The sequence below is a fragment of the Lissotriton vulgaris genome, chromosome 2_1 (genome assembly GCF_964263255.1).
Source record: "Lissotriton vulgaris chromosome 2_1, aLisVul1.2, whole genome shotgun sequence".
In the NCBI taxonomy this organism is placed as follows: Eukaryota; Metazoa; Chordata; class Amphibia; order Caudata; family Salamandridae; genus Lissotriton; species Lissotriton vulgaris.
The window spans coordinates 833,333,100-833,359,647 of NC_141687.1; the positions used below are offsets into that span (position 1 = coordinate 833,333,100).

Below are 26,548 nucleotides of genomic sequence, written 5' to 3' on the forward strand. Positions count from 1 at the left end.
AAGCTTATAAACCTTGCCCATGAAGGACACTTGGGAAGAAATCTCACCAAGTCCCGACTCCGTGAGAGGTATTGGTGGCCTAAGATGGATAGCCATGTTGAGAAGGTAGTTAAAGAGTGCTCCAGTGTGCCACCAATGACAAAACCCAGGTCACCAACACCGCTCCTCTATCTACTGTCGAGATTCCACGAGAACCTTGGATTAAGCTTAGACTGTATCTCATGGGTCCTTTTGGACTATTAGGACCCGCAGAAAAATATGTAATTCTTTTGGTGGATTACTCTTGCTAGTGGGTTTCCACCAAATGTGTGAGTTTTATTAGCACCAGAGTAGTTCTTGATTTCCTTAAAGATGAGTTTGCCAGTTAGGGTATTCCCTGTTTTCTCATCACAGACAATGGGGTGCAATTCATCTCACAGGAGATGCAAGACTTTTTAAAGGATTTTGTCATTATCCATCAGAGAACCGCACTTTATACACCCCAGGCCAATGGACTTGCGTAGCGCATGAACAGGGTGGTCAACGCATGTGTGCAAAGGGTAATTGATATGAAGGTTCATCTCAAGGGTGTCCTGAGGGATACTTGGTGGGCACATCGCACTGCCCTTAATGTTGTTTTGCAAAGATCTCTTTTTTTAAATATTGAGAGGCAGATTTGCCTTGTCCAAACTCAATCCGGGTTGGTTACCTCTCATTAAAGGTCCTGTTTTGGATAAGGAAGGGATAGGTGCCAAAATCGAGTCTTACCGAAAGAAGTACAAAGAATTGTTTGATTGTAAAAAATCAACTAGAACCACAACATGAAAGGTTGGTGATTGGGTACTTATAAAGAAACCACGGTTGCACAGGAAGGGTTTCACTGAATTCATGGGCCCTTTTGTCATAACTTCTGTGTTCAAGAATGTTGTCACTTTTCACAATGGTGGTAAGTGGAGCATGTCCGGTCTAGTGTAATTTCGAGGTGACAAATCCTTGTTTTCTTCCTGTCCGGATGTTTTGCCAGGTCCCGATTTGCCCATGTGTAGTTCTCCTCTGGATTCTCATGCACAGGGTCTTCCTTCAAGGTCTCGTTGTCCTCCTAAAAGTGTTTGGTTATGATCTTTACACTTGTTTCTTCTTTCCTGTTTTTCTTTCTCTTCTTTTTTTTCTTCTACTTTTCCTTTTCTTTTAGTTCTTTGTTCCTTGCCTTCTTTTATATTTTTAGTAAAGGGGATGTGTTGTAATGATTTAATGTGCTGCTCGAGCCTGGCAGTTCTATCTCCATGGTAGTGTCTTGTTGAAGATAGTTAGAACCAGGAGAGCTGACAGACTGGCAGCAAAGGTTGGTGGCTCTATGCTTAAAGAAATAAACATCTCAGAAACGTACCAGTGTCTGTCTTACGTAACAGCATACTACTCTAATAGTAGAGGTAATCAAAACCCATGCTACCCACCTGTCCATTTATGGATTGATACCATGACGATACATGAATGCAAGTTCCCTAAAAGGTATGCTACATAGAAACCCTAGATTCAACCAACATCATGAAAAAAGTGACAGAATGACAAAAGTAAGGAGAGGGGATGTTGATAAAAAATTGTCATTGTACCTGGCTGAGACCATTGATCAGACAGGCAAATACAATTATGACCTAGTGATAGACTCATTGTGCATTCGTACTGAGTGTTGATACAATAATTTACAGATGGCATGCTGACAAGAGCAATAACAATGGATGTGATATACCCCTGACCTTATTACTGCAAGCATTGTGAATGGATGGATAAATAGATTAGATAAGTACATTTCGGTTCTAAAAAACATTACATGCAGTTTCATAAGCATCGATGTCAGACATCAAGAAAAAGAAAAGGACGCTCATGGGTTTCTTGCAGTAGTTGATAGTGTTGGGTGAAAATGGCAAATCTAACTTTGCAGACAGTGCAATAAGTTGTGGCTGTGTTGTTTGTGCTAGATAACTTTGTGTAGGATTTACAGCATTATATTAGTGGATGATGCATATGCTAGGAGGAACTGTCAGGCTCAAAAAATATTTAAACATTTGTCAAGAAAGGGACATAATGTAACAATGTAGGATATGGGGCACTCATGCTCAAACAAAATGCTCAGAAAATAATGGAGGAATGAAGTGAGGAGTTGGGCAGACAAAGTTTGAGTAATGCACCAGAGAAGATAAGACAAGAGTAGGTCTGAGAGAGAAGAAAGTGGCTGGTGCTGCACAAAATATAGTGCCAATTCAGCCTTTTTCACACTTTAATTATCTCTAAAGATCAATTTTTGTTTGAAATAAACAGCATATTTCTGTGGGTAAGGAACATGTTTTCTGTTAAAGATCATTAAATTCATAAAGTAAATTACTTCTACCTATATAACTAACATGACATACCATGCCATGCCATGCCATGCCATGCCATAACATAACATAACATAACATAACATAACATAACATAACATAACATAACATAACATAACATACCATAACAAATAACATTGCCAAGATCGAACAGAAAGGGTTGGGCCCTCTTTTAGAGCATGGTAACCAGTATGTTGGTCTGCGGGGCATAGGTATGTACTCCGCTGCCTTGGTGGAAGATCAACTGCTGTACCTACAGATATCTGCCAGGCAGACAGACAGATCTCTGTGCCTTAAGAAGACACCTACACTTTTAGGAAGCTGGTGCCATATTTAAAGCACCATCTCAGATCAGTTTTTTTGCTTTTCAAAAACATCTCCCAAAGTGGGTGTTTGTAACTGAAACCAAGAAACAGAAATGCCCCTAGCATGCTGAGACGGTTCTCAAAGGGCATTGAAGTAATTTCTTGGGTTTTCTGATCATGACCTCCAGTCAATATCTAATAGTGCCAAAATGTAAAATAGTATTTGGGCATGTCTGTCCTAAAAAGGAGGGATAGTCGGAGAAACTTTGAACAACAGCCCAATGTACAAAGTGTGTTGGTAAATGATTTCGACTGGCTGGAACAGACGGCGCACCTACCACGTTCCTGATGGAGTATCCTGCCTACCAAACTCTGAATAAGGCCCGTAGCACAAAGTGCAGCTACAGAAAGGGAGCACAATTTTAAAGGGGCACAAAAACATTTTCTATCACAGTAATCCGGTCCAAAATGCCAGCAAAAAGCCTAACTTAAATACTATAACAGGCTGAGAAGAGCACTGGTCGGCTGACTTGGTAAAAACCTAAGCAGAAGACAGGTTGGTATAAGTGTTAGCTATCATACTGGTCAGATGACAGGTTATCAGAACAATAACACAAAGGGTGTTATAAAAATATGCTGTGCGGCACTTAAGGCACCTTTGTTGTTAGGTGAACAGCACTGTACAATTATTAAGCCATGCACCGTGATGGAGATCTATTTATCAGTGTCAAGACTTGCTACCAGGTGATGAGCCCTGTATTACCTTCAATCGTCGCATTGAGGTTAAGAACACTATTTGAGTGGCAAGCAATGCTCTGAGAGGAGGAGTGATGTAGTGATCCAGAGCCGTGTACAGAGGTGAAGGGCACTGTGCCAGTGTTGGTTTTTGCATTGAGATGGAGTGTACTGCAGCAGCACAAATCTCTGTTGTGGGGTGAAGAGCACACCACTGGAGTCAAGCCATTCCCCTGGATGTTGAACACAGAGCCGTCCACTTCAAATCTCTAGATATCTCACTCAGAAGCTTAAACTTTCTGGTTGCTGCAGATCATCCTGAATCTCCAACACCTTACTTTTGAAATCTCAGAGATTCCACAAGAAAAAAACTTACAACCGATCTTTCCTTGGGATTGCCCCAAGAATTTAGAACACCTAGCCTCCTGATGTCAGAATGAATCCCTCAACTGTATCTTTCAAGAAAGAAGTCAAAGTACTACTTATGAACAGATTTCTTCCCTAGATCCTAAGATCACCTCTAATTGTACCCATTCCGATTCCTCAATCACACTCATGACTACTGCTCACCGGCTACTTTACTGTTTTCGACTTATCTGCCCTGACATTATGTTGTACCCTCCCTTTTCTACACGCTGCCTGATCCTGCAGTTTTTTTTACTATGATATTTCTGTTTTTATTGGTTTATCTCCTCTGCTCTGTGAACATTGTAAATCATACCCTCCCTTTTCTGGGTAATACCTTATCCTGTATTTTTCCTCGAATATGATATTATTGTTATTACTGCTTTTTTGTCTCTGCTCTCTGTAAATTTGTTAAAAGCTCTAATACCCGCATGGGTCATGTTCATGCTATAAAAAAACTATTAACAAAAAATCAGCAGGCCTCGCTTTGAGGTGAAAAATGCTACTTGGGGCGTGGTTCTTCCGATGCGAGAAAGGACGCTGTACTGTTTCCTTGCTTTGTTGTGAAGAGCAATGGACTGCTGTCTGGCCTTTCACCGAGGTGAAGAACTCTGTGGCATTATCATCGTCATATCATGAGAGTGATCTTTATTGTGCAAGAGGATGGGATGAACAGACCAACACTGCAAGTGGCTTGCGCCTTTTGTTAAATCTAGTCCCAATTAATCCCCTGGTAAGCTCCCCGAGACCTAAACTGACTTTAGTCGAATGGAACAGGTGTCCTTTTTGAGATGAATAAAGAATTTGCCAAATCCTAACAAATGACTGATTCACTGATCCGTCTGGAAAAGTCATTCTATCTGACTAGAAATAATTGGTCAAGCAGCAAACTGCTTGCTAAATATAGAAACGTGTTAACCCTATAAATTCACACTTACTTCTAACATGGTTCTCGGCACAATACAGCATATCCGCGGCATGAATGAACTGGTACCCAGTACCGCGCATCCGCAGTTCCGCCTCAGTGTATCCAAGTACAACCTTACCCCTGTAGAAAGAAAAGAAGAAACACACACACAATATTTTTAATTCCCTTAGGTTATAGCCTTATTACTGGGCAGTTCTGCTTAGTGTTCTTCCATCAAGGTTTGCTAATGTCAGTTGTGTGATATATACTCTGAAAGTGACCCTGCAAGACTCTAATATGAAGGGGAGTCGAACCAGAATAAAAAGGGGATATTGATATATGTAGAACCTTTCTAAAGGTATGGCCTTTGAAATATGTTCTTGGGTTCATTATACCTACTTACTGCTAAGAAATACTGTAGCAGCTGGGAACTCAGAACATCTTCAGCACTAATAAACCCAATAGACCCCTCTCACCTGTTACACCTGTACTCCTCATGGATTGCTCCCATTGCAATCATAACCCAAATGAAAACACTCACCAAATGCTATCTATTTTTTTTAAACTACTTAATTAGTTTTCTGACATATAAAGGTTTCATCTAGAATCATGCTATTATATGTGCCTAGTTCATGGTTGTCTTTCTTTGGATGGAGTTGCTGTTGATTGTGGATGGGTATTACATGGGCAATGTTCTGAACAGATTCAGCATTAGACAAGTTTGCTCATTTGTACAGCTTGACAAATGTACTGAGTAGGTGCATTTTTGATGGATGTTCATCTTGTGGGTGTGTGCAGCCATCAAACAGCTTGCCCCAATGGAATGTCTACTTCGCCCCTTCAGGGGTGTTTTGCATCATGGGTAATATTGCTAACTCTGACTCCGCTCACTAAGTTACGTTTTCTGCCTAAGGTGCATAAATATCCTGAATGCGATACCCATGCCTTCGCCATTTTTTTCCTTAGTGTGTAGCACTGTGAATGTGCGCTTCTGGTTCTCATTCTTCTTCCTAGTTGTAAGGCCTAACACACAAGAAGGCTCAAGTGAGTACAATGCTGTCTCCATGTGGATGTAATCCGCTATTTCATATTGTTGATGTAATGTGCCATTTCATACTTGACATTCGATGTGGGACGTCCCATTTGATTGCATACATTACAGCGATGTAATTTAAGACGTGGGTAAGCAGGATTTTGATACCATTTAAATCTGATAACACTGGATCACTCCTTCATATATAGTGATGTCTTGTCCCACTCTTCCTCTGTAATGTCTGCCCCAAGTCTAGCTTACACTCTTCTCCAAAGTTAGACAAATCAGATGGTCTGGTTTGTGGTTAAGTTCTATATAATCACAGCACATCCTGTGTGTCATTTCCCAAATCATACAGTGTATTCAGTGTTGTGTGTAAGAAAATGTTACTTACTTAATCCTGCTTCTGCATCATAGCAATCCTCTCCGAAGACATAAACGTAGATTATTCCTGCCTTTATGCAGGAACCTAAGGAACGCTTCCTTCATATATTATAGTCAGTCTGAAGTTGGAGGCAGACATCTCATTGTTGAACACTCCAAGATAATAAAAACAGTACAGCCCTTTCAGCATTTTTCTGAGAGCAGAAAAAACTTCATTTCAAAAGGCCTTAAGACCAAGATTTGTACAACGGTATCCTAAATAATATTTTACCTTCGCTCTTTGTTAGAGAAAAATGCAAGAAAAGGGTGCCTGCCTGGTCACAGAGTCAAAGATACCTATAGAGGGCACAGGTCTTTAATGACTCCAACAGCTTTCCTATTCCAGCATGCACCGTACTGATGGCAGTTTGTATCATAGCCTCAGATATTTTATGCGGATATACGATGTGAGTTTCATTATTTCCTTTTAGTGTAATAACAAATGGAGTACAATTATCTAAAAGAAGACCTTCCCTGGCAGCAGAGGTAAGTCAAACAAATGCTTTTAAATGTATGTTGTGTGCCTTCTTGCGGGCTAGTGTGTGATTACACGAGAGTGGGTGTAAGTGTGAATGTAAATGTATCTGTAAGCATTTATGTGTGAGTGAAATTGAAGGCCAAAATACATGTGATGTCACTTCCGGTACCCCTGGCACTTTTGGGAATTGACGTTCATGGGCTGGAGTCGATGGTGTAGAACGTGTGGAGCTGGCTCTTGCCAATGTCGCACTGAATTGGGCAGAATTCTCTATTAAGCCTGGTGCTGCCACCCCGGTGAGGCGTCCTACAGACGAGGCATGGTGAGGAAGGGACAGGCAGCTGAGATTGACTGCAGAGGAGCCTGTAGAAGACATGTGAGGAACTACAGCTGGGGTGCCGCAATAGTTTAAACTACAAAATGCCACCTGCAGAAAAAGGAGCATTTACGTTGCAGGCTGGCAATGGCAAGATTAGTGATACACCGAAATGTTATAAAACCAAGCCCAGATCTTGTCTGAGGATGTCCTGGCCTGTGTAACGAGGCAGCAATGGAGAACCAAGAAAGAGAGCACGAGACAATTAAGGACTCAAACTACCTGTGCTGAACAAGCAGGCATAGAGGCCGCTCATGTTGAAGGAGGGCTGTCATTGGATAAGCGAGAGAGAGAAGCTGACTGTAAGCGGGCCGAAGAGTCATGTAGGTACTCTGCACTATCTGTCATCCAGAGCTTGTGGTCAGCACGGCATTGAGCTTTTACCGCAGCTGGAGTTGCCTGGGGTCCTTCGAAGAGACAAAAGAACAAAGTAGCCCAAAGTTTGTGCCTTCGCACAGAAGGTTCCTGGGATACCTGGGAATGAGCACCCCCAACAGTGACTCAGATAACACTAAACACCCAGAGAAGAGAGCCTAAGCTGTCTCCACCAGTGAGCCTGAACATGCAAGGTGGCAGCAAAGGTAACCTAGATGTATGACTTAGAATGGTGCCCAGGCACTGAGGATTCGAGACGGTGCGGGTTAGGTATACTAGCGGCAGTGGAAATCTGCATTACCAGGGATCAGCTTAGTCATTAATTAGGGCATGGTGAGCTCATACTGCAACAAGTGCTGCCATTGTACAGCGCCACATCGAGAGCTACCAAAATCTGCTGAGGAGCTCTGCGAAAGCAAAACAAAATAACCTGTGAGCTGGTCTTGGTGGAAGTGGGGCTCATCCACTAAGCCCAAGTAATATGGACAAACAAGAGCAGGAAAACAAGGCATGTAGCTAGCTTCACCAGAGTCCCAGATCTCAGAACTGCAATGCACCCCTGATGTGCAAAGAGCAGGAATCATGGACATTGAGAAGCCCATCACTCTGGACTCAGAAAACTATAGTCGGGCCAAAGATGGCTCAGGGGTCCAATAATATATTTGGTGGCCATGGACCGCATTCTACTGCTAGTTGGCCTTAGAAAACTAGCTGGAAGGGTGACTAGCACTGAGAACTGTATGGCTGAACTCACTACAGTGGTCTTTGGCCTGAAAGCAAGCCTGATAGAGACTTTGAAAAAGGTTTGCTTCCTCAAGAACAGAACGGAAGATGCGAAAGGCAGATTTTGCCTTAGTATTCTAAGATTTGTAGGGTTCCTAAAGAGCAAAGAAAGCAAGGTAGAGGCTTTTGTAGAGCAATGGATTAAGTAGACCCTGCATCCTGAATGGCTGACCAATTTATTTGCAAATGAGAGGGAGCACAAGTTCCCGACTAGGCTTCCTAAACCTGTGGAACCACCCAGGACATTAATTGGCAAGTTAATACACTATTAGGACCGTGATGTAATCCCATGAACAGCCAGAACTATGGTACCATACCTACAGAGAATTTGAAAGTATTCATTTTCATGGACAATACAGTGGCAATTCAACAACAAAGGTCCTCCTTTTGTGTAGTAAAAGAGAAACTGTGGAAAGTGGGGATACAGCACAAGCTGCTATTCCTCGCAAAGCTTAAATCATGGTGGGAGGGCCAAAAAAAGTATGGTCCTCGGTGGAGACAAAAGAAGCTGATCTGTGGACACCAGGCAGCTTGGAACCTACACTGCAGGGAAACATCCTTTACAACGAAACTTTTACAACGCAGTGCTATTACAACGCAGGTTTTACAACGAAAACCATTACAACGCATTGCGCTGGGGGGCGCTCTAGGATAGGGAATATATTTAATTTACTATCCAACACCTTCCCTAGTGTCCACGGGGACTGGAGTTGGAATAGTTAATTAAACTATTCACTATCCAGCACCCCAAAGCACCATGCGTTGTAAAGGTTTGCGTTGTAAAACTGGCGTTGTAACAGCATGCGTGGTAAAAGCATGCGTTGTAACGTCATACATACTACACTGCAATTTCCTCTGAGACAGAGCTCACAGAGGTAGAAGTAGTAGTAGTGCGACCACTACTTAGGCAGCGACTGAACGCAAGGAGGCTATTGCAATGGCCACAGCCCTGCAAAAGGTCTCTGGATCTTCAAGGCAAGAAACAGAATATGAAACAGCCTCTAGGAAGGCGTATATCAAAAGAACGAGATCAGAGACTGTGATGAAGATCTCCCTCGAAGAATACCCACAGTGGTGGGTGACCTCTTATAGACAGTTCTAAAAGTATGTAGCGGTAAAAACCTCCATGGGCCATCACAAGATCACCTAGCCCAACAGTGCCAGATTTATCCAGATTAGCCTCCCTGGAGGCAAAGGCATCCATATGCATGCTCAGAGACTTGGGGTGGCCAGGTGGGACCATTTTTGGATACTCTGTGACCATGGCAGTACCCTCACATTCGACAGCTTGCCACCATAACACATTCTTTGTCTACGATTCAATTGGTACAATCTGGCCTTGATAATTGTTCAGTTGGTCCTGGAGTATCAAAAATGTACTGGACACAGGCTCTGATTTAGGCCCTAGGATGAGAGTTCATATTGGGAAATGTAATGATTTTTTTATCTCTGCTGTCCTAGCTGCTAATTGGTGTGTGTGGGTCTTTTGGGGGGCTCGCTATGTATATGTCCAGCGACGGTTCCTCGCTAAAGCGGAGGAGAGTCGCCCCTGATCTCTCAGCAGTGAAAACATGAAAAATAAATTGATATTAACACAGGTTATTATAATTTTATTTTTCCACGTTGAGCCGAGTCAAGGGCAGGGCCAGGCCAGGCCAGGCTATGCTGATAGACCGCATCTGCAACAGGGGGCAGGAGTGGTGGGCACTGCTGCAGGTGCGCATGACGGTCTGGTCTGCCCCCTTAAGACGACCAAACCATCATTTGCACTTAGATATCTCCAATTCGAGTTGTGCTGCAGAGCTGGGTGGTGAACAAGTAGAGGCTCCCAGGCCCTAACTGAGCATTAAACCAGCCCGCTCAGGCCAATTATGGCGCTGCTCTCATGCATTACCAGCTTGAGAGCAGTGCCATGATTGGCAAAGGGGTCTGGGAGCCTTGTATGGACTGCTGGGATTCCAGAGGAGAGGTGTAGAAGAGCAGCAAGTGTGTTTTTATTTATTTATTTTTTACCCCCTACGGCTCCCCCGCGCTGCCCACCACTTTTATGTTACAGCAGCTGCCACTAGATATGTCCTGACCAAAGGTGGATAATCCAAGGTTAACAATAGGGTCTGAAGGCATAATGGGACCCTGTGAATCCAGGCAGACTAAGGTACACCTCCTGAGGCAGTCAATGGAAGCATGTGACACTTTTAGAAGTCTCCTGAAACATTGTATAGCTAGGAAACCCCACCAACAGGTATCAAATACTCACCCATGTGAAACGTGGAGGAGTGCATTTAGCAATGCCACAGGATGTACATCTTATGCAGCATGAGTGCACAAAAATACAGAAAAGGTGGGAAAATCATCTCTCTTGCATAACCATCTTTGTGTTTTCACATTGTGACTTCTTCACAAATCTGCTCAGGGGAACGATATTGATGGATGAATGTAAGGTGGATCAGGATGGGGAGATATGTATGTGTGTTTGGCTGGTTAGATGATAAACCACTGCACCTGATGGGGCTGTTATTCTCCAGTGTAGGCCAAGTGACCTATCTGGAAAGTATCCTCATATTATTAGCACGCTAGCCAGTGGACCCCTATGTACTGAGTGATGATTTCAACTCCATAGTTAATATCAAACTGAATAAATTCACACACTGCCTGTTGTTCTGGCCCGGAAAATGGCAAAAAAATTAAAGACGTGGTTGAAAGAGTGGGACTTGTCAAAGTGTTGGAGAGCTCTGCGCCCACTTGAAGAGAGTACTCCTATTCCCTACTGCATGCACTCAATAGCCTTTGGGCAAAACAGCATTTCTGCAGGCAGCTGTGAGAGGTTGGCCCTCTTTGATTATAAGGAATACCTCGTACAAACACATCATGAGCCGGACAAAACATGCTGTGTACTGGCGAGAAAGCACGCAGGCCTGGGAGGCACAGCCAGACTGGTGAGGGGCCCGCAACAAACCCCTATCAGGGGCGGAAACGAGAGCGGGCGGCAGCTGAGCCAGGGAGAATGCAGGCTGCCCGGGGTCCACGAAGGAGATCCGCTAAGAGGGCGGCCGCCTTAGTACGCCACAAGAGGCACAGGAGGTAGCCTCCCAGTGTTTGAGACCCTCAGGGGTCCGGTGTGCCGCATCACTTCCGGGTAGAGGGGGCAGGGAGTGAGGTACATATTTATTTATTTTTTGCATTTGTATGGCGCTCAGTTACCCAACAAGGGTTTCCCGGCGCCTTTGACATTAAGTTGGTCAAAGGAAAATGCTGAGTAGGTAATTTAGCACAGTTGTTTCTGAAACAGCCAGGTTTTTACATATTTTCGGAATTTGGTGTAGCTGTCCTCCTTCCGGATATGAAGGGGAAGTGAATTCCATAAAATTGGTCCTCTGACAGAAAAGGAGTTCCCTCCAGTTCTTTGTAATTTGAATCTGGGGACGGCAAAGTTCGAGGCCGTTTGGGAGCGAAGGCTTCTTGTTGGCAGGTAGGGGAAGGCTAAGGTTTGTAGATAGGAGGGAGCCGTTTTGTTTTTAATCTTGAACATGTAGCTCAGGGTTTTGAAGCTGATCCGATGTTCAACCCTGAGCCAGTGTAATTCGTTCAGGTGTTTTGATACTCTTTTGGACTTTTGAATCCTACACAAGAGTCTTGCAGCAGAGTTTTGAATCATTTGGAGTCGCTTGATAACTGCTAAGTTGGAGCCAAAATAGAGAACATTTCCGTAGTCAATACGCGATGTTACTAGTGTGTTGACTACTGTTTTTTGCGTGTCAGGGGGCAGCATCCAAATGATTTTTTTTAACCATTTTATTATGGTGAAACAGAGTCCAGCGACTTTATTTGCCTGCTGTTTCATAGATAGGGTATTATCTAAAATAACCCCTAGGTTTCTCACCTGAGTAGCTGGCAGGGGAGTGTTACCCAGCTCAGGCGCCCTCTTTGCCCACTACCCGACGCAGTTTGGATCCGCCGTGATCCTCCAATAGTGGCGAGCCCCAGGGAGCTGCATCGCGGTGAGTGCGAGGGGGGTTCCTGTGGGAACTTTAATGTGTTCTTTTTCGTTGCAGGCGGAGTTACGGGGCGATCGGGAAGAAGAGAGGTGCAGCACTGCACTTCAGCGGGCACATAGGGGTGCCAGAGCCTAACCTGGAACCTCATGGGAGGCCGGGAACCCATGTCGGCGCCCCAGTAGTCCTTCGGGGTTTGTGTGCCTGTGCAACCGGGGGTTTGCCTAGATACGCCCCGCAAGGGGCGTGAGTAGATTTATTACCATAATGACGCAGCAGATGGGTGGTTCGCCACTGTGCTGCTTGGCTCTTCAGGCGGGCAGGTGGCGAGAATGCGGCCTGTCCTTGGATCGTCCGTAAGATAACCCACTGTGATTACATAATGTTGTATGTAATAATATAAACCTGCAGCAAATTTTCCCAATCTAACACTGGTGTCTGTGTGTTATTTGCGGGACGTTGGGTATGTTGGGGGTGGTGCTGTTGACCTGATGGGACTATGTGTATCAGCTACCCTCTGACATACAGGGTACGTGCTTCTTTCGTATCGAGTGATCCCCGGGGTAACGCTATGCTCTCCTGTGCTGGCTGCGGTAGGTACAGTGCTCAGAACTGCACTGGATATGCTCCGATGCTGTCCCCCTTTACAGGCGTTTGCTGCCTAGGAGCTGAATGGCTTGCAAGGGCCTCGATCCCCTCTTCATGCAATGCTGGCAGAATCCACTGGACACGGCCTGACAGTGAGGCGTGTCACCTGGGTACAAGAACCGCATGCTGGCGCCACCGGTTCCTGCTCGGGATTGTGTTTCATCATGTCAGGGGTGGGAGGCTTGCCCCCTTAGCATGTTGCATGTCCGATAGGTAGGCCGGACATTTCCAGGGTGCCGGGCAGAGGCATGCGGGGGTGCATGTGTGTGAGCCGGCCCCCATTGGACCGCTGGCTGTGTTGGGTGTTCTACCGGGTCCACACTCCAGCTGCGGCTCGGCATCCCCACGCATAGGCACACACTGAATATGAACAGAAACTGACTTTTCTTAATGTCCATATCGCAGTGTCGAGTGAGGCTTAGTGGTTATTATACAACGTCAAGTCATGATGATAATAACATTTAGAGTATCCAGATTGACTACATGTTAACTTTTATCCTGCAACGGATGTGCTCGTTCGCAGTAATGGCGGCCGCCTCCCACATGCAGTGCATTTATGGGGAACCGGGCGCTGCACGTGCCAGCAACTCAAGCTATAGTACATGGCCTCATGGTTTATAGTTTATAGTAACACTGCGATAATCATGGAGGGCCGGTGCTCGGGCCCTGTCCCGTCCGTGTTGGCCCGGGGAGGCACAGCGATTTGAAGAAATACTTTCAGCCGATGGAACTTTGTTGTATGGGTGGCAAGGAGTGTCAGCTTGAAACTGTAAGGGAAAATGCCCTCATTTGTCACCCAGAATCTGCTTTCATTTGGATTAAACAGACAAGTATTGCTAATGCGTAGGGAGTGTTTGCTCAAATCCGAAATTTGGATGTGCTGAGATACTGGCACAATTGGGGGAGGGAGTTTATGTGTCTGTTGTGAAGAAATCTTTCCACTCATAGTTGCAGCTTCAACTTATGGACATAAAGAACATTTTACGGCACAGATGCCGGTGCTTTGCAGTGAAGTGCAATGTGTACAGTTTATTTATTGTAGATGTGCAGTGAGTCAATAAAAACTTTGCAAACTTTTATCTCTTTAATTGCCAGGGACTATGGTCTGGGTGATTGGCCATGCGGGCGTCTTGCGAGTGGCACGGTGGGCCGAGAACAGGAAATGGAGGCACGGCCTCACGGCCACAGACATTCGTAACATGCCGTGTACTGGCCAGAAAGCACACGGGCCTGGGAGGCACAGCCAGACTGGTGAGGGGCCCGCGACAAACCCCTATCAGGGGCGGAAACGAGAGCGGGTGGCAGTTGAGCCAGGAGAATGCCCGGCACCGATTGGTCAGCTTAGTTTGAAGTAACCAATTGGCAGTGGCCCACTGGGTGAGCCTCAAAGATACCAGGGAGTGAGGGCACCTCAAAAGTCATCCTTCGTCATTGACCCACCCACTGACACGATAACGCGAGCGTCCCAGCTGCACATTATAGATGGGCTCAGGCAAGGCAGGGTCAGCACAAAGAGTCAGCAGAAGGAGCGCAATAGCAAATGGCGGAGCCGCTCAAGCACGTGCCCTTGGGATGCCTTACGACAGGGGCATAGGAAGCAGGCTATGGGTCAGCATGGGGTCAGCAGAGGCTGGTCACAGCATCTGGTAGCAAGGTGTAGCCTGGAAGACGCAGGAGAGTTGCTAGAACCTGCCTTGGAAGGAGCATTTGCACATGGCGCTGTCACAAGGTGCTGTTATGGACTAAGGACTATTGAACTTTAACTACAAGCAATTTGGGGCAATGATGACGTAATGCATGTTTAAACTTGGACTGTGTGTTTTCTTAGGTCAATATGTGATTAAAGGGAAGCTGCGGCCGTTATGCACCATCAAGGCTTGTTTCATTTGTTACCACAAAGGAAGGTGGGTGCATTATCGGGCGGGGAGCTCGACGGCACTCGCACATCTGGGATGGGTTAGATTTGATCAGCTGTCTCAGAACATGACATAATGGTGATCTATGCGGCGATGGACTGTATAGCATCAGGCGGATGTAAGTGCTTCTTTTGCAGCCTACTATGAGTGTCTTTAAATGAAAAGTACTAACCAATACAATGTGATGACAGAGCACTATGAGGGGGTAGCTATCCCCTATCTCTGGAGCAAGGGGGATCCCTGGAAGAGCAAATCGCACCAGATGAAATAAAGTTGGCCATATCACAGCTGCCTATGGGCAAAACACCAGGGAATGAAGCGCTCCCCTAGAGTTTTATAGGTTATTTCAGGAGCAATTGTAAGGTCTCTTTTGGACTTTTAGTCAACAGCTCTAGTTAAGGGTTTAATTCCCTCGACAACTATGAAAGCAATTATAATATTACACTACAAAGAGGACCGTGACTCCCTGGAAAGGGTGGCACTGCCTACTCTTGTTGTTAAACCTGGCCTGTAAAATACTAGGGAAGGTGGTAGCAAACATACATCCTATTCTGCCACATCTGATTCATGACCAAAGCAGGTTTGTACCAGGCAGGAGTGCAACCCCCAATTTGTACAGATTGTTTCATGTTATTAGCAATGCTTATCCTGAGTAGGTGGGAACAGCAGTGGACTCAATAGAAATAGAAAAGGCCTTCAACTCCCTGCATTGGGGCTATATGTAGCTGGTCATAGACTTACGGAATTGAGTGAAATTTTCACTATATGGATAAAGCTGCTGTAGTGCTCTCCCATGATTTGCATTAAAACAGGCATGGTGATTTCACATTCTTGGCCTATCCAGTGAGGAACGAGACAGGGAAGCCCTCTCTCCCTGCTGCTCTTTGCAGTAACTTTAGAGCCCCTGGCATTCCATGTGAGGAGGTGGGGAGAGATGGGTCGAGTTGCAAATACATGGCTGTACCCTTGCCGTCCCTCTATATGCAAACGATTCTGCTCTACTTGAGAGACTGCCAGTAATGCTAAATTAGCTATACAGATTTGGTGAGAATTTAGGCCTCCATTTTTACGTGACTACGTCATGCCTCTTCCCACTGTCTTGGAATAGGTGCACAGTAGCTTGTGTTGATACCACCACAGGAACTGTAGCTAGAGCCCCAGGCGTTTAAATATCAAGGGATCAAAATATATAGGGACCCTAACGCACTGTAGGGAAACCTAGGACGAGCAATGATGGTGGCTACCTCATCGGCTCTGTTTTGGTCCAAGTTGGGGCTCTCGGTTATAGGCCTGGTCGCTCTCTCAAAGATGGTCCAATTACCCAGACTGCTATTTCTCTGCAAATATCGCATTACAGCTAAAGAGTCCATTATCGAGGAACTGGCTAGACTAATCACGGGGCTGGTATGAGGTGGAGGCAGGAGGAGTGCTACCCTAAATAAACTGTCTTTGCACACGGGAAGCAGGTGGACTGGGCACCCCCTATTCGAATCATAACTACCTTGCAGTCCAATTGCAATTCACAATGGCATGGTTCGCCTCAGGGGCAATGCTCAAATGCATCTATTTGTATGGAGAACTGGCCTCCATGGGCATCTGAAACACATTCTGAGTCCGCAGAAAACACGTTCTTGAGTCTTCAGAATTAGGGCCAGCTGACCTCTACACCTTCTATAGCCAAATGTATTTGGAATCTGAAAAGTAGAGCAGGAGTCACCCCCTATGCCACCGAGGTGCCATTGTGGATATTCCCTACATTCTGCCCTGCAGCAGAAATACAAGATACATTTCCCTGGACCAGATCATGAGTGACTCCGGTGGGCTCCCTGTATGAATCAGGAGATCTAATGGCATTTGAATGGCAAGCTCTGACACACGAAGTGTGGTACCCAAGGGACAATTCTTGACGAATGCTGCTCTGACCAAAGCAATTCTTAACACTTGGGGAAGGGGAGGAGATGAGCCCCGAGGTTGACACCCTTACGCAACTCCTCTTCAACTGGGAAATGAGAAAGTATTTTTTTTACAGCAATTCACCAGTCTTTCGGAAATACAAAGAAAAAGAGCCTGAGACCCCTGAGAATGAAATGGAACATGGATCCAAGACAGGTGGTGAGTGGGCTCAGGTATTGCAGTATAATGCCCGGTATAAGCTTTTATAATTTAATTATGTTCACAGACCCTATCTAAGTCGTGTGCAATAACAGGCCATGGACCCAGCCTCGACAATGGTATGGCCCAGAGTTAAGGGGAAGGGGACTTAATTCAGTCACACGATGTGGGACTGGGTGGTGATCAGACGATGGTGGACAACAAGCATTTTGAACTTGACAGGCAGGCGCAACATTGACGACCCCAAGTGGTGCCAGCTTGGTCTAATACCCCGCACAAGACTGACAAGTCAAATAGTAAATTCATTGATGTGGTACTGATCCTTGTGAAGAGGCTAATAGTGATGTATTGGAGAACTCCCCTCCCACCACCAGGCCTGGGCAGAGGGAGGACAAACCTATGCAAATTCAATAAGGTGGTGATGGGTGCGTGCAAGTGCTAAACAATTGAGACGTCTAGAGTGGGGGTCATGTTGAACTGGGAACCCCCTGTTGTGAGTCATTAGCTCCAAAACAGATGACAGGCCCACGTAGTCTTTAAGAGATGACACGTTGATATTTATCGGAAACATTGGAGGCCTATGAGGAAGATGCAGAGGTTCAAGTTGTTCTTGAACCAAGTCTTTAGTTGAAATTATCATTCTTGAAATTAATAAAAGGCATGATTCGAAGGAATAACATCATCTGATTATATGGCGAAAACTGACGCAGAAGAAATCTTTGACATCGATATTGACGGCGATCTCAATGTTATTGACACAGACAGATTTCCTCTATGGCGAGCAGTGATGTCTCGACAGTCAATGTCATGAAGTTGAGTGGCATGATGTCAATGGTGTTGATGGAATTACGAGATTCTTTACGTTAGGCTAGGCATCAACGTTAATGGTGGTGGTGCCGTAAAGCTCCTCGACTGCAAGCATATTAGTGCCTACAGTCTCAACATTAACTGGTACTCCCTGTTGTGGTTGGAGACTTTTGAATGATGGTGATGATGCTTTATTCTTCTCTTCTCTTCTCTTTATATCTCGCTCTGTGGGAGTCTTTCTCATGAGAGGGAACAGTACAGAAGAGGGAGCCCTCTCTCTCTTCAGTCTTTTTCGCTCTGAGGTCTTCTAGTTTCTCTCTAAGGCATATCCCTTCTCTATCCTTCAGGGCTCTTTCGTCATTTTTAGACAAAACTCACAGTCTTTGTGTAGGCAAAACATAGACTGCATTAGGGTCTAACACAGCCTTTTTTCTTCTACCTGAAGGTCATTTGAAGAAAAAAGATGGTATTTTCTGTAAATAAAAAGCCTTTCAAAGATAACCAAAATTAGAGGAAATGATAGATGTCGAAAAAGTCAAAAATAAGATAAAAATTCCATACCGAGGTAAACCTTGAAGCAAAATTGTGCAATTAACCCCTGAAGAATTCTGATATCCGCCCTTTCTGAGCTGGTAAAAAAAAACTGGGGCTGTGAGGCAAACTTCCAGTACAGTGCATGCTGGGACAGCTGATAATTTTTAAAGGAGCAGCGTACTATATGGGTATAACTGACTCTGTTACCTTACTCTGTCCTGACAGGCATCTTTCTCTGTATTTTTCCTAAACAGAGAGGGAAGCTAAAAGGTTATTTAGGATATGTTACACATCGTCAGTTAGGTGCTGCAAGGTGTTCTTATGGCCTTTTTCAAAAGGTTTTTTTAACTCTCAGAAAAAATACTTGAAAAGCTGCATTCTCTTTACATTGGAGAAGATGCCATCTTACTGTTAAACGAGATGTCTACCTCCAGCTAGAGATTGAATATAATATATGAAGATAATGTTCAGAAGTCCCTGCATATAGGTAGGATGTTTCTACATATTTGGCTATCAATGAGGATCCTACGGTGCAGAACCATGTTCATTAGGGAACAACACCCGTCCATCTGTCTCTAGTTCAGTATGCTATTATAACATGCGATTTGACCTGCAAGCATGTTAAATTACTCCCTCATCTTGGTGAGTGTACATAATTGTTACTTTACAAAAAGGTTGAACATCTTGGCAAAGCCTGCTCGTGTCCACGTCAGGGGATTGACCATTTTTAAATGTTTTTACAGCAAGCATTGATATAGCCAAAAGGTCTTGACTTGCTGACCTACTAACTTTGCCAATGATTTTGTCAATGGTGTGCAGCATCGGGGAAAAAACAAGTGCTTTTTGCCAATCATATGCAACATCAGCACAAAAAAAAAGAAAAAAGGCATAGTGACATGGCCACTGCTGGTGGTTGTGCCTATCTAATGGCGTGCGCATGCGTGATGACGTATGCGTACACATGCCTCCGGGCATATGCAGGTGGCAGTTGCATAATTTTTTTTATTTACAAATCAAAAATGGGGGATGCCACTTCAAGCAGTAAATAAAAAAAATAACTTTTTTAGAACCAAAGCTTTTGTTGCACTGCAAAAATGAAAAAGTACAGCTGCCGGCCCTCCAAAACAAAGAATAATATAACAATAAATATGAAAGGTCAACTAAGGGTTTAGAGAACAATGGAGGAGCGGGTACGGGTAAGGAACAGGAAGCAGGTGGAGGATAAAGTTAAAACCAGCACACAAGGGAGAGAGCAGGGGAGAAAAATAGGAGGTAGAGAGCAAGCAGCACATGAGAGGCAGAGCAACTTAGGGGAGGGTATTTAGTGGGCAGAAGCACATGAGGTAAAGAGCTGAAAAAACGTATTTTCATGCAGTGCTTGAATTAACCAAAAAAAAAAGTAGTTCCCTAAAAGTGAGCAGTGGTAGGATACAAGCCAGCCAATTAAAAGGCTGGAACAAAGGCTATGCTCCAGCGGATGTACAAACTAACAAGAGAAAGTCAAGCCACTAAATTAGAAACAAGCAAATGAGACAAAGCCAACACATTTTAAGCAAAAGGCGGTCTGTAAACTCATTGTATATTTTTGGTAACTCCACAAAAGGTGTTTTGCAGTTAGACAGCTTGCACAGTCTTGTAAACAAGACCTAATAAAAGGACCGTTCAATAGTGAAACTACGGTCACTAGGGTCAATATATGATCAGTATCTTCTGCGTAAGTTCCCAGCACTTTCTGACCATCTTTACAATTTGTGGAGTTTTGGTGACTTAACTGGACTGTTCCATTTCCTAATCCTGAATTTTGCAAGAACTTTTGGTACTCTAGGAAAAATAGCAGTCTATCTTTGGGGTGCTCTTTGTTCAGTCATAAAAAGGCAATTTTCAGAAATTTGAAGCCAAGATGTGGGGTCAATCTAATGCTTAATGCAATTAAAGGTCTGGAAGACCTAATCAACCCCATCGTATGGCTCTTTTAGTGTGGCATGTGCAATTCTATACAATTCTACTGTTGCCCCCAAACCAGTCTGTTTAGTGTCTTATTCCTTAAAATGTAACAACAAATTACTTTGGGATATTCTGAATAAAGCACAGGAATGTTTTTCTTCAGTGCTTTTCTCAAAGTCATTATGTTTTTAAGCAAATTGATTGCTCTGCTTACATTACATTATGTTCATGTAGATCTTCTGTGTAACAGTGCTTGTACACCCGTACAGTGAAATGCACAAATGTGTAAATGCGTGTACACCCAACTGCAATGGCAGGATAAGCACTTTTTGAACTATGGTTTCATCTAGCTTACTAAATGGGAAAAGGCATGGATTCCACCAATTTATTTTGAGTCTTGTAACAGATCCAGTCATGTGCAATACATACTTCGCGTCACAAGCTAATGGTGTGAAGTCAAGCTGATGCTTGGTCCTGAAGATCATGTTCTTGGTTCTGATCTCCAGAATGGACGGAGACTGCAGAGGGGTGGAGATGGCAAACAGTGCGGGCTGGGGTGGCATCACAGACCCATCTTCAGTCCGCTGGTTCTGTCCATGCAGGAACTTCAGCCGGCCCTGGAGGTTCAAAGCCTGCAATAGAAGATCCCAAGCTTCTCAAGGAGAATACACAAAGACACTGAATGTCTACACAGGAAGAACAAGAGTAGCCATAAAACCTTCATTTCATCACCACAGAACAACAAGTGCCCTGTCACATCCATTTCACTTCTGTAGCACAGAAACAATCAAATCCCATTTCATCTGTTCAAAACAAGAGGTGTCACTTAGCATGCACAATACCTCTGCAGTGGCTGTATGTCACTATAGAGAAACCCACTAACAGACGTGTACATAAATCGACTTCACAATATCGACTACCAGCATATCTTCAAGCTAAGCAAATACTTAACTCCACATGTACTTGTCTTGACAGTATGTTGGTTGTCAATTTAGTTCAGTGGATATAGGTGCAGAGGATATTCAAATGTCTATATTGTGGAAGAATACCTCTGTGGGACAAGAGGTGCAGTTTAATACACTTGAAGAGTAAGAGGCACCACTTAACGTCTAGCTTACAGAAGAACCTGATGTGCCACTTGGAAAAACTTACTTGGAGGTGGAATTTATTTTTTACCATGTCTTTATTGAAAATGGTACATCACATATCACGACAATGCAGTGCATATGTGTAGGAAGCTGGCTCTCTATATAGTGTACTAAAACAAAGTACACCAAGAACAGAATCCAGGGGTCCCCAATTGGTTTACAGAGGCTAAAGTAGATAATACTATCACCCTCTTTTGAAGTAGTGTTGGCGAGCAGTTAGGTTTATAAGAGCCTAGTGCTAAGCTTTTGTTGTACTCACAGAGATAACAATTGGGCACACACTCAAAGAATAAATACAAGACCATTTTAGAAAAATAAAACTTTCTTTTTTATACATTTGAAACTCAAGAACTTCCTTTCAAGATCAGTACAGTTTTTCGATAAAAATATTCACAGGTAAGTAAAGTTTCACACCTGTGCGCTTATACGCACAATGCAATCCAATGGGAGGAAAAGTCAAAGATGCATAAAGGTAGGTACAGTCTGTTTCAGGGATTCACTGTCTGGGATCAGAGTAGTAGTGGGCAAGGTTCAAAGTACCACCAGCAGTTCTTCAGGAACCACCTGGGTTCTACCAGGAGTAGGGTGCTGGTGAGGCTGGTAGCTGGCATTACAGAGAAGGAGGGCCACCTGAAAAGAGGCTTAACAGGGGACTTGCGGGCAAGTGGGAGGGTTGCAAATGGGGATTCAGATCACAAGTGGTCTGGGAGTACCGGAGCACAGCCGGTTTGGTCAGACCTGGACGGGCGGCCCCAGAGCTGAGTGGTTAGAACGATGGGCTGGTGCGCAAAGATGAACCTCTCAGTCAGGGGCAAACAGCTGGAACAAGAGAAATCAAGGAAAACAGCTGGAACATGAGAAATCAAGGCAGCTGAGCCACTGTCCAAGTGGGTCTCTGTGATGCTGATGTCCCAGCTGCTTGGTTCTGGTGCAGTGAGGATCCGGACTGGACACTCATTGTCAGTGTTTGGTGCAGGGTGTCCGGTACCCTGGGGGTTGGTAGGGCATGGCTTCATTTGGTCCTGGTGTCTTCACACTCATTGGGAAGACAGATCTAAACTTTCAGAGAACGAGTACCTTCAGGTCATCTGCAGTGTTCGTCGGGCCATGGAGCTGCAAGGCGGTGGACAGGACTCTGCTTCTCGATGCCTGTGGACTGCAGGGGAGTAGCTCCTCTGCTCCAAGGGAGACTTTCAGTGTTTTTGAAGTGCTGGAAGACTACTCAAGCAGTGGTAGAAGTGGGCGGGTTCGGAAGAGCACGGCGTGCCCCTCCTTTTTTAACTTAGCAAAGTCTGTTCCCCTACTTCTTTAATTTTCAAATGCGTCCCAGGACGGCAGGAAAGGTCTGAACTTGAAAAATATTTGGAGCCCTGTTTCGTGCACACTGAGGACGGCCACGGCCTCCTCCCCCTTCCCCTCCATGTCTGTGGGAAGGGGCCTGCCCAGGAACACTGTGGGTGCCGTTTCGCACTGTAAGGAGCAATCCAGCAGCATGAGAAAGTGGCTTTCAATGATGCCCTTGCTGCTGCAATGATTTACATCTCATTGAGATGATGCTACCTGCCTGCGCCCCACTGTGACTAATACAATTTGTCACATTAGGATAGATTGGCAGCCCCGCCCTCACCCAGACTGACGAAGCCACAAGAAAAGTGAAGAGCACTCCAGTGTGGAATTTGTGACAGAATGTTCCCTAACCTTGGCACTTTAAAAAAAAAAGCTGGAGAAAACATTTAATGTCTTCCTTATTTTATTTTATAGATGGTGTACTGCTGCTCTGTCTGTTTAGGGATGTGGTATTTTTAAAAATACAGTTTAACTTTTTTTTAAGGATGTAACATAAAAGCAGCCCCAGGTGTCCAGTTCTCAGACACCCGCGCACCAGAGACCTTATGGACCCCATCCAGGGTCGGACTGCGAAAACAAATAGGCCCAGGCACCAAGGCCGGAGAGGCTTAATGGGCATCGGGATGGAGGCTGGTTTTGTTACTCAGGGCTGCAAAACTGTCCCCCAGTAACAAAATCAGCAGGGCTGTCCAGCACATTGAGGGGGAGATTTACTAAGATTTTACACTGTGTTTGCGTCACAAAAGTGACGCAAATCGGTGAAAAATCTTTTTTTCCCAATTTACCTTTTAGCGCTAGAAATAACGGAAAAGTCATGCGAAGCAGCGCATTGCGCTTTTTCACATTACTTAGCACCATGGGGGCGTATCAAGGGTGGAGCATGGGTGTCCCCAAGCACTCACCCAGGGTTTTTCTCACTACAACCAAATTACTAAATTAAGTAGATTGGGTTTAGCGTGAGAAAACTGCGCCTTTTTCAAGTAGGCGTACGGAAGGAGAAATGCTTTCATTTCTCCTTCCTTTTAAGTGGAAAAAATGTTGCATTCGTCTGGGTATCGTATTTTGTACAGGAAGGGTACCCTTCTTGTACAAAACCTATGCTGGACTCACTCACACACCCTAGCGCTATAGCCCTAAGGCGTGTTTGTGGCGCACAGCAGCTGTAATGAGCGCCGGCGCAAGGGAAAGGGGAGGAGTGAGCCATATCTCTGAAAATATGGCGCTCTCGTGCTCCCTCCCTGTCGCACAAAGCTACACTGGTATGAGAGGCGCTACATAAAACAAATGAAATGCATGTAAGGGTGCTATGGAGAGAGGAGGGGCAGTGTTGGAGGGTGATAGTGAGGGAAACATTGAAGAGCCCCAACAAGATTGTCGTATCCTGGTGCACTATAAGGTCATCATTTACTGTGCTCTAAATGCCAATACAATTGAATATATAATAAAATGTGTTGTAGAATGCACACTTTATGTAATTTTTTCAAAATTTTCTTGGATAGAGAACACCCTCTTCTCATGTCCCCTTTGTAGTGGTAAGGCTCGCTTACTTCGTTGGCTCGCACCACACCGTACAGGGGATGGACAAAGTGCCAGGGCTGCTTTCGGTTCCCAGTTCAGCCTTGTATGGCACAAAATTAAAAGTGACCCATTTAGCAAATGAGATATAAAAACAGGCAGTGGCAAAGCCAATAGGTCTTGTCTTTGGGACCTCTTTGCTAGGCCTGCTTTGGGTTCCCAGTTCAGTCCGGTCTGGCACCAAATTAAAAGTGCCCCATTTAGCAAGTGAGATATCTAAATAAGCATTTACAAAGGCAATGGGTCTTGCCTTGGGACCTCTTAGGCTTGTGAGTTGTTTTAGCAACGCTTTTCAGCATCACTAGGAAACTATAGTGTCACACAAAAAATTAAGTTGGATGTATCCTTTACTTTCCAAATGAAAATATAATTTTTGCCTTTTACTCTCAGGAACTCAAGTTTTTTGTGGGAAGGGGATGTATCCAAGCCGGACACTTCAAAAGATATCCTTTGTAGGACACTTGAATACATAATGTCGATGTTTGAGCAGCCAGCTGGCTGACATGAGGAGAAGCCCTTTTGGGTTTCCGTGAGTCAGATCAGATTTTCCTGAAGAGTCCCTTTATCTTCTGAGCCCTACTTAACCCCTTCCTTGCTGTCCACAAGTGCAATAAAGGCACACCTGTGTACAGGAGGAGCCCTGTATTTGTGTCCTCAACGTTTGAGGCAAAAACACTCATTGATTTCTGGACAGGGAGTGTTAAAGTGTTAAGGTAACCATGTTGTTCCTGCTTATGTTTTGCATGCTTTACAAAATCTTGCATTCCCTATGAATATTTACTTTTTCCAGGATGTTATTATTTTTTTCCAGGCAGGGCATAATTTGGATTGAGTCACATCTAGGCATTTACAACAGGGCACAATTGGGTTGTCGCTGAAGGCAGTGCATGTTTCTCTCAGTGGGGCAAAAAGGTGTTCAGGGGGGAGAGAATGTGGCACTGTGGCCATAGCTACCAAATTTGGAACTGAGGAACCAGGATCAGGCAGCATTACCAGTCACCCAGACCACTATCCTGAGGGAGCACATTTCCCTACAGGACAGTAAAAGGCCCCCGCTAGACCATAGACGCCCTGGTCTCTTAGCACCAGCAGGTGGACCCTACTAATGGCCAATGAGGGCTAACCTTTAAGCCCTGTCCACCACAATACATACTGAGGTTCACCTCCAGTCTTGCAGGCAGTCCTACAAAGCAGCACACCCTAGATCAACAGAGACGTTGTCATTGAGATTACAGGACCCTTGAGGCCAGTCCGCCTCACCCATTGCTGCCTCCATTGGCCTTGTTCCAGCAGTAGTAGTGCAACTCACTAGGGATCGGCAATGCATGATTTGCACGCACACCAAACTAATGGGCATATTTACGAGGGACTTGCATCATCCTTGCACCACGGAACGTCATATTTATGAAGCCACGCAAAGGCACTTTGCATGCATTGAATGGCTTCTTAAAGATGGAGTAATGCAACACAGCGTAAATCGCTGATTTGCACAACGAAGGCATTGCAGTGGGTTTCCCCACTCAACTTCCATGGTTTTTTACACATTCCCATATTTACAAGGACTTGTTAACCTGGGAATGCATCAAAATCTTACGCCTCCCCAAGGGAGGCACAACAAGGAGAAATATTTTTTATTTCTCCCTGTTTTTTCCTCTTTCTATATGTGCAGCACACATAGAAAGAGAAAAAGCCTTTCAGGGTTATTTTTGTGCAGAAAGGTAAACTGATGCCTGTGTGGGATTTATTCTAGATTACGCTCAGAGGGCATTTTAGAGATGACACCTGAAAAACAACCGGCCTCTGGTGGGTTCCCTGACTGGTAGACACCAGCTTGCTTCCACAAGACACGTTTCTGAACCCCTGGGGTGGGAGCCTAGGCTCTCTGAGGCCAGAAACAAAGCCATTACTGGATGGAGGTGTTCACACCTCCCCCAGGTCAGGAAGAGGCATCTGTGGCAGGGGAGCTTCAAAGGCCTTGCCGCCTTTGCAATGCCACCCACAGCCTCTCCTGCTATCAGGAGCAGGCCCCCTTCCTGCCTCACCTCCTTTTCGGCGGGAAGACAGGTGGGCAAAATTAGGCAGCCTAGAAGATGTGCCAACCCCACCCCTCAGGTGGAGGAGGCAAGGTGAAGGCCACTCTTCAGTGCCTGCCATATTGCAGATGGTAGGCCCTCTCCAATCAGGGTTAGGGATTGTGCCCACTCCCTCACATGGGGTGAGCACACCAAGGGTGTAGTCACCCTAAGGTCAGTAGCCTATTAGTTACTAATCTGAGACCCCTAAAACGCCCCCTAAATACTGTGATTTGAGGGCTGCCCTGGACCCAGAAGGGAGATTACACAACCTATGAA

General features: G+C 45.0%; 1 protein-coding gene across 1 annotated transcript in view; it reads right to left on the minus strand.

Annotated features, from left to right (window-relative positions):
- The window catches only part of LOC147731244 (aryl hydrocarbon receptor-like), a 932,672-nt gene that overhangs the window by 108,149 nt on the left and 797,975 nt on the right, over positions 1-26,548 (minus strand). The window contains exons 6-7 of the mRNA XM_086954170.1: positions 20,557-20,759; positions 4,738-4,847 (exon numbers count right to left, since the gene is read on the minus strand). Coding sequence (XP_086810296.1) covers positions 4,738-4,847; positions 20,557-20,759 — 313 coding nt within the window. The remainder of the gene's footprint in view (positions 1-4,737; positions 4,848-20,556; positions 20,760-26,548) is intronic.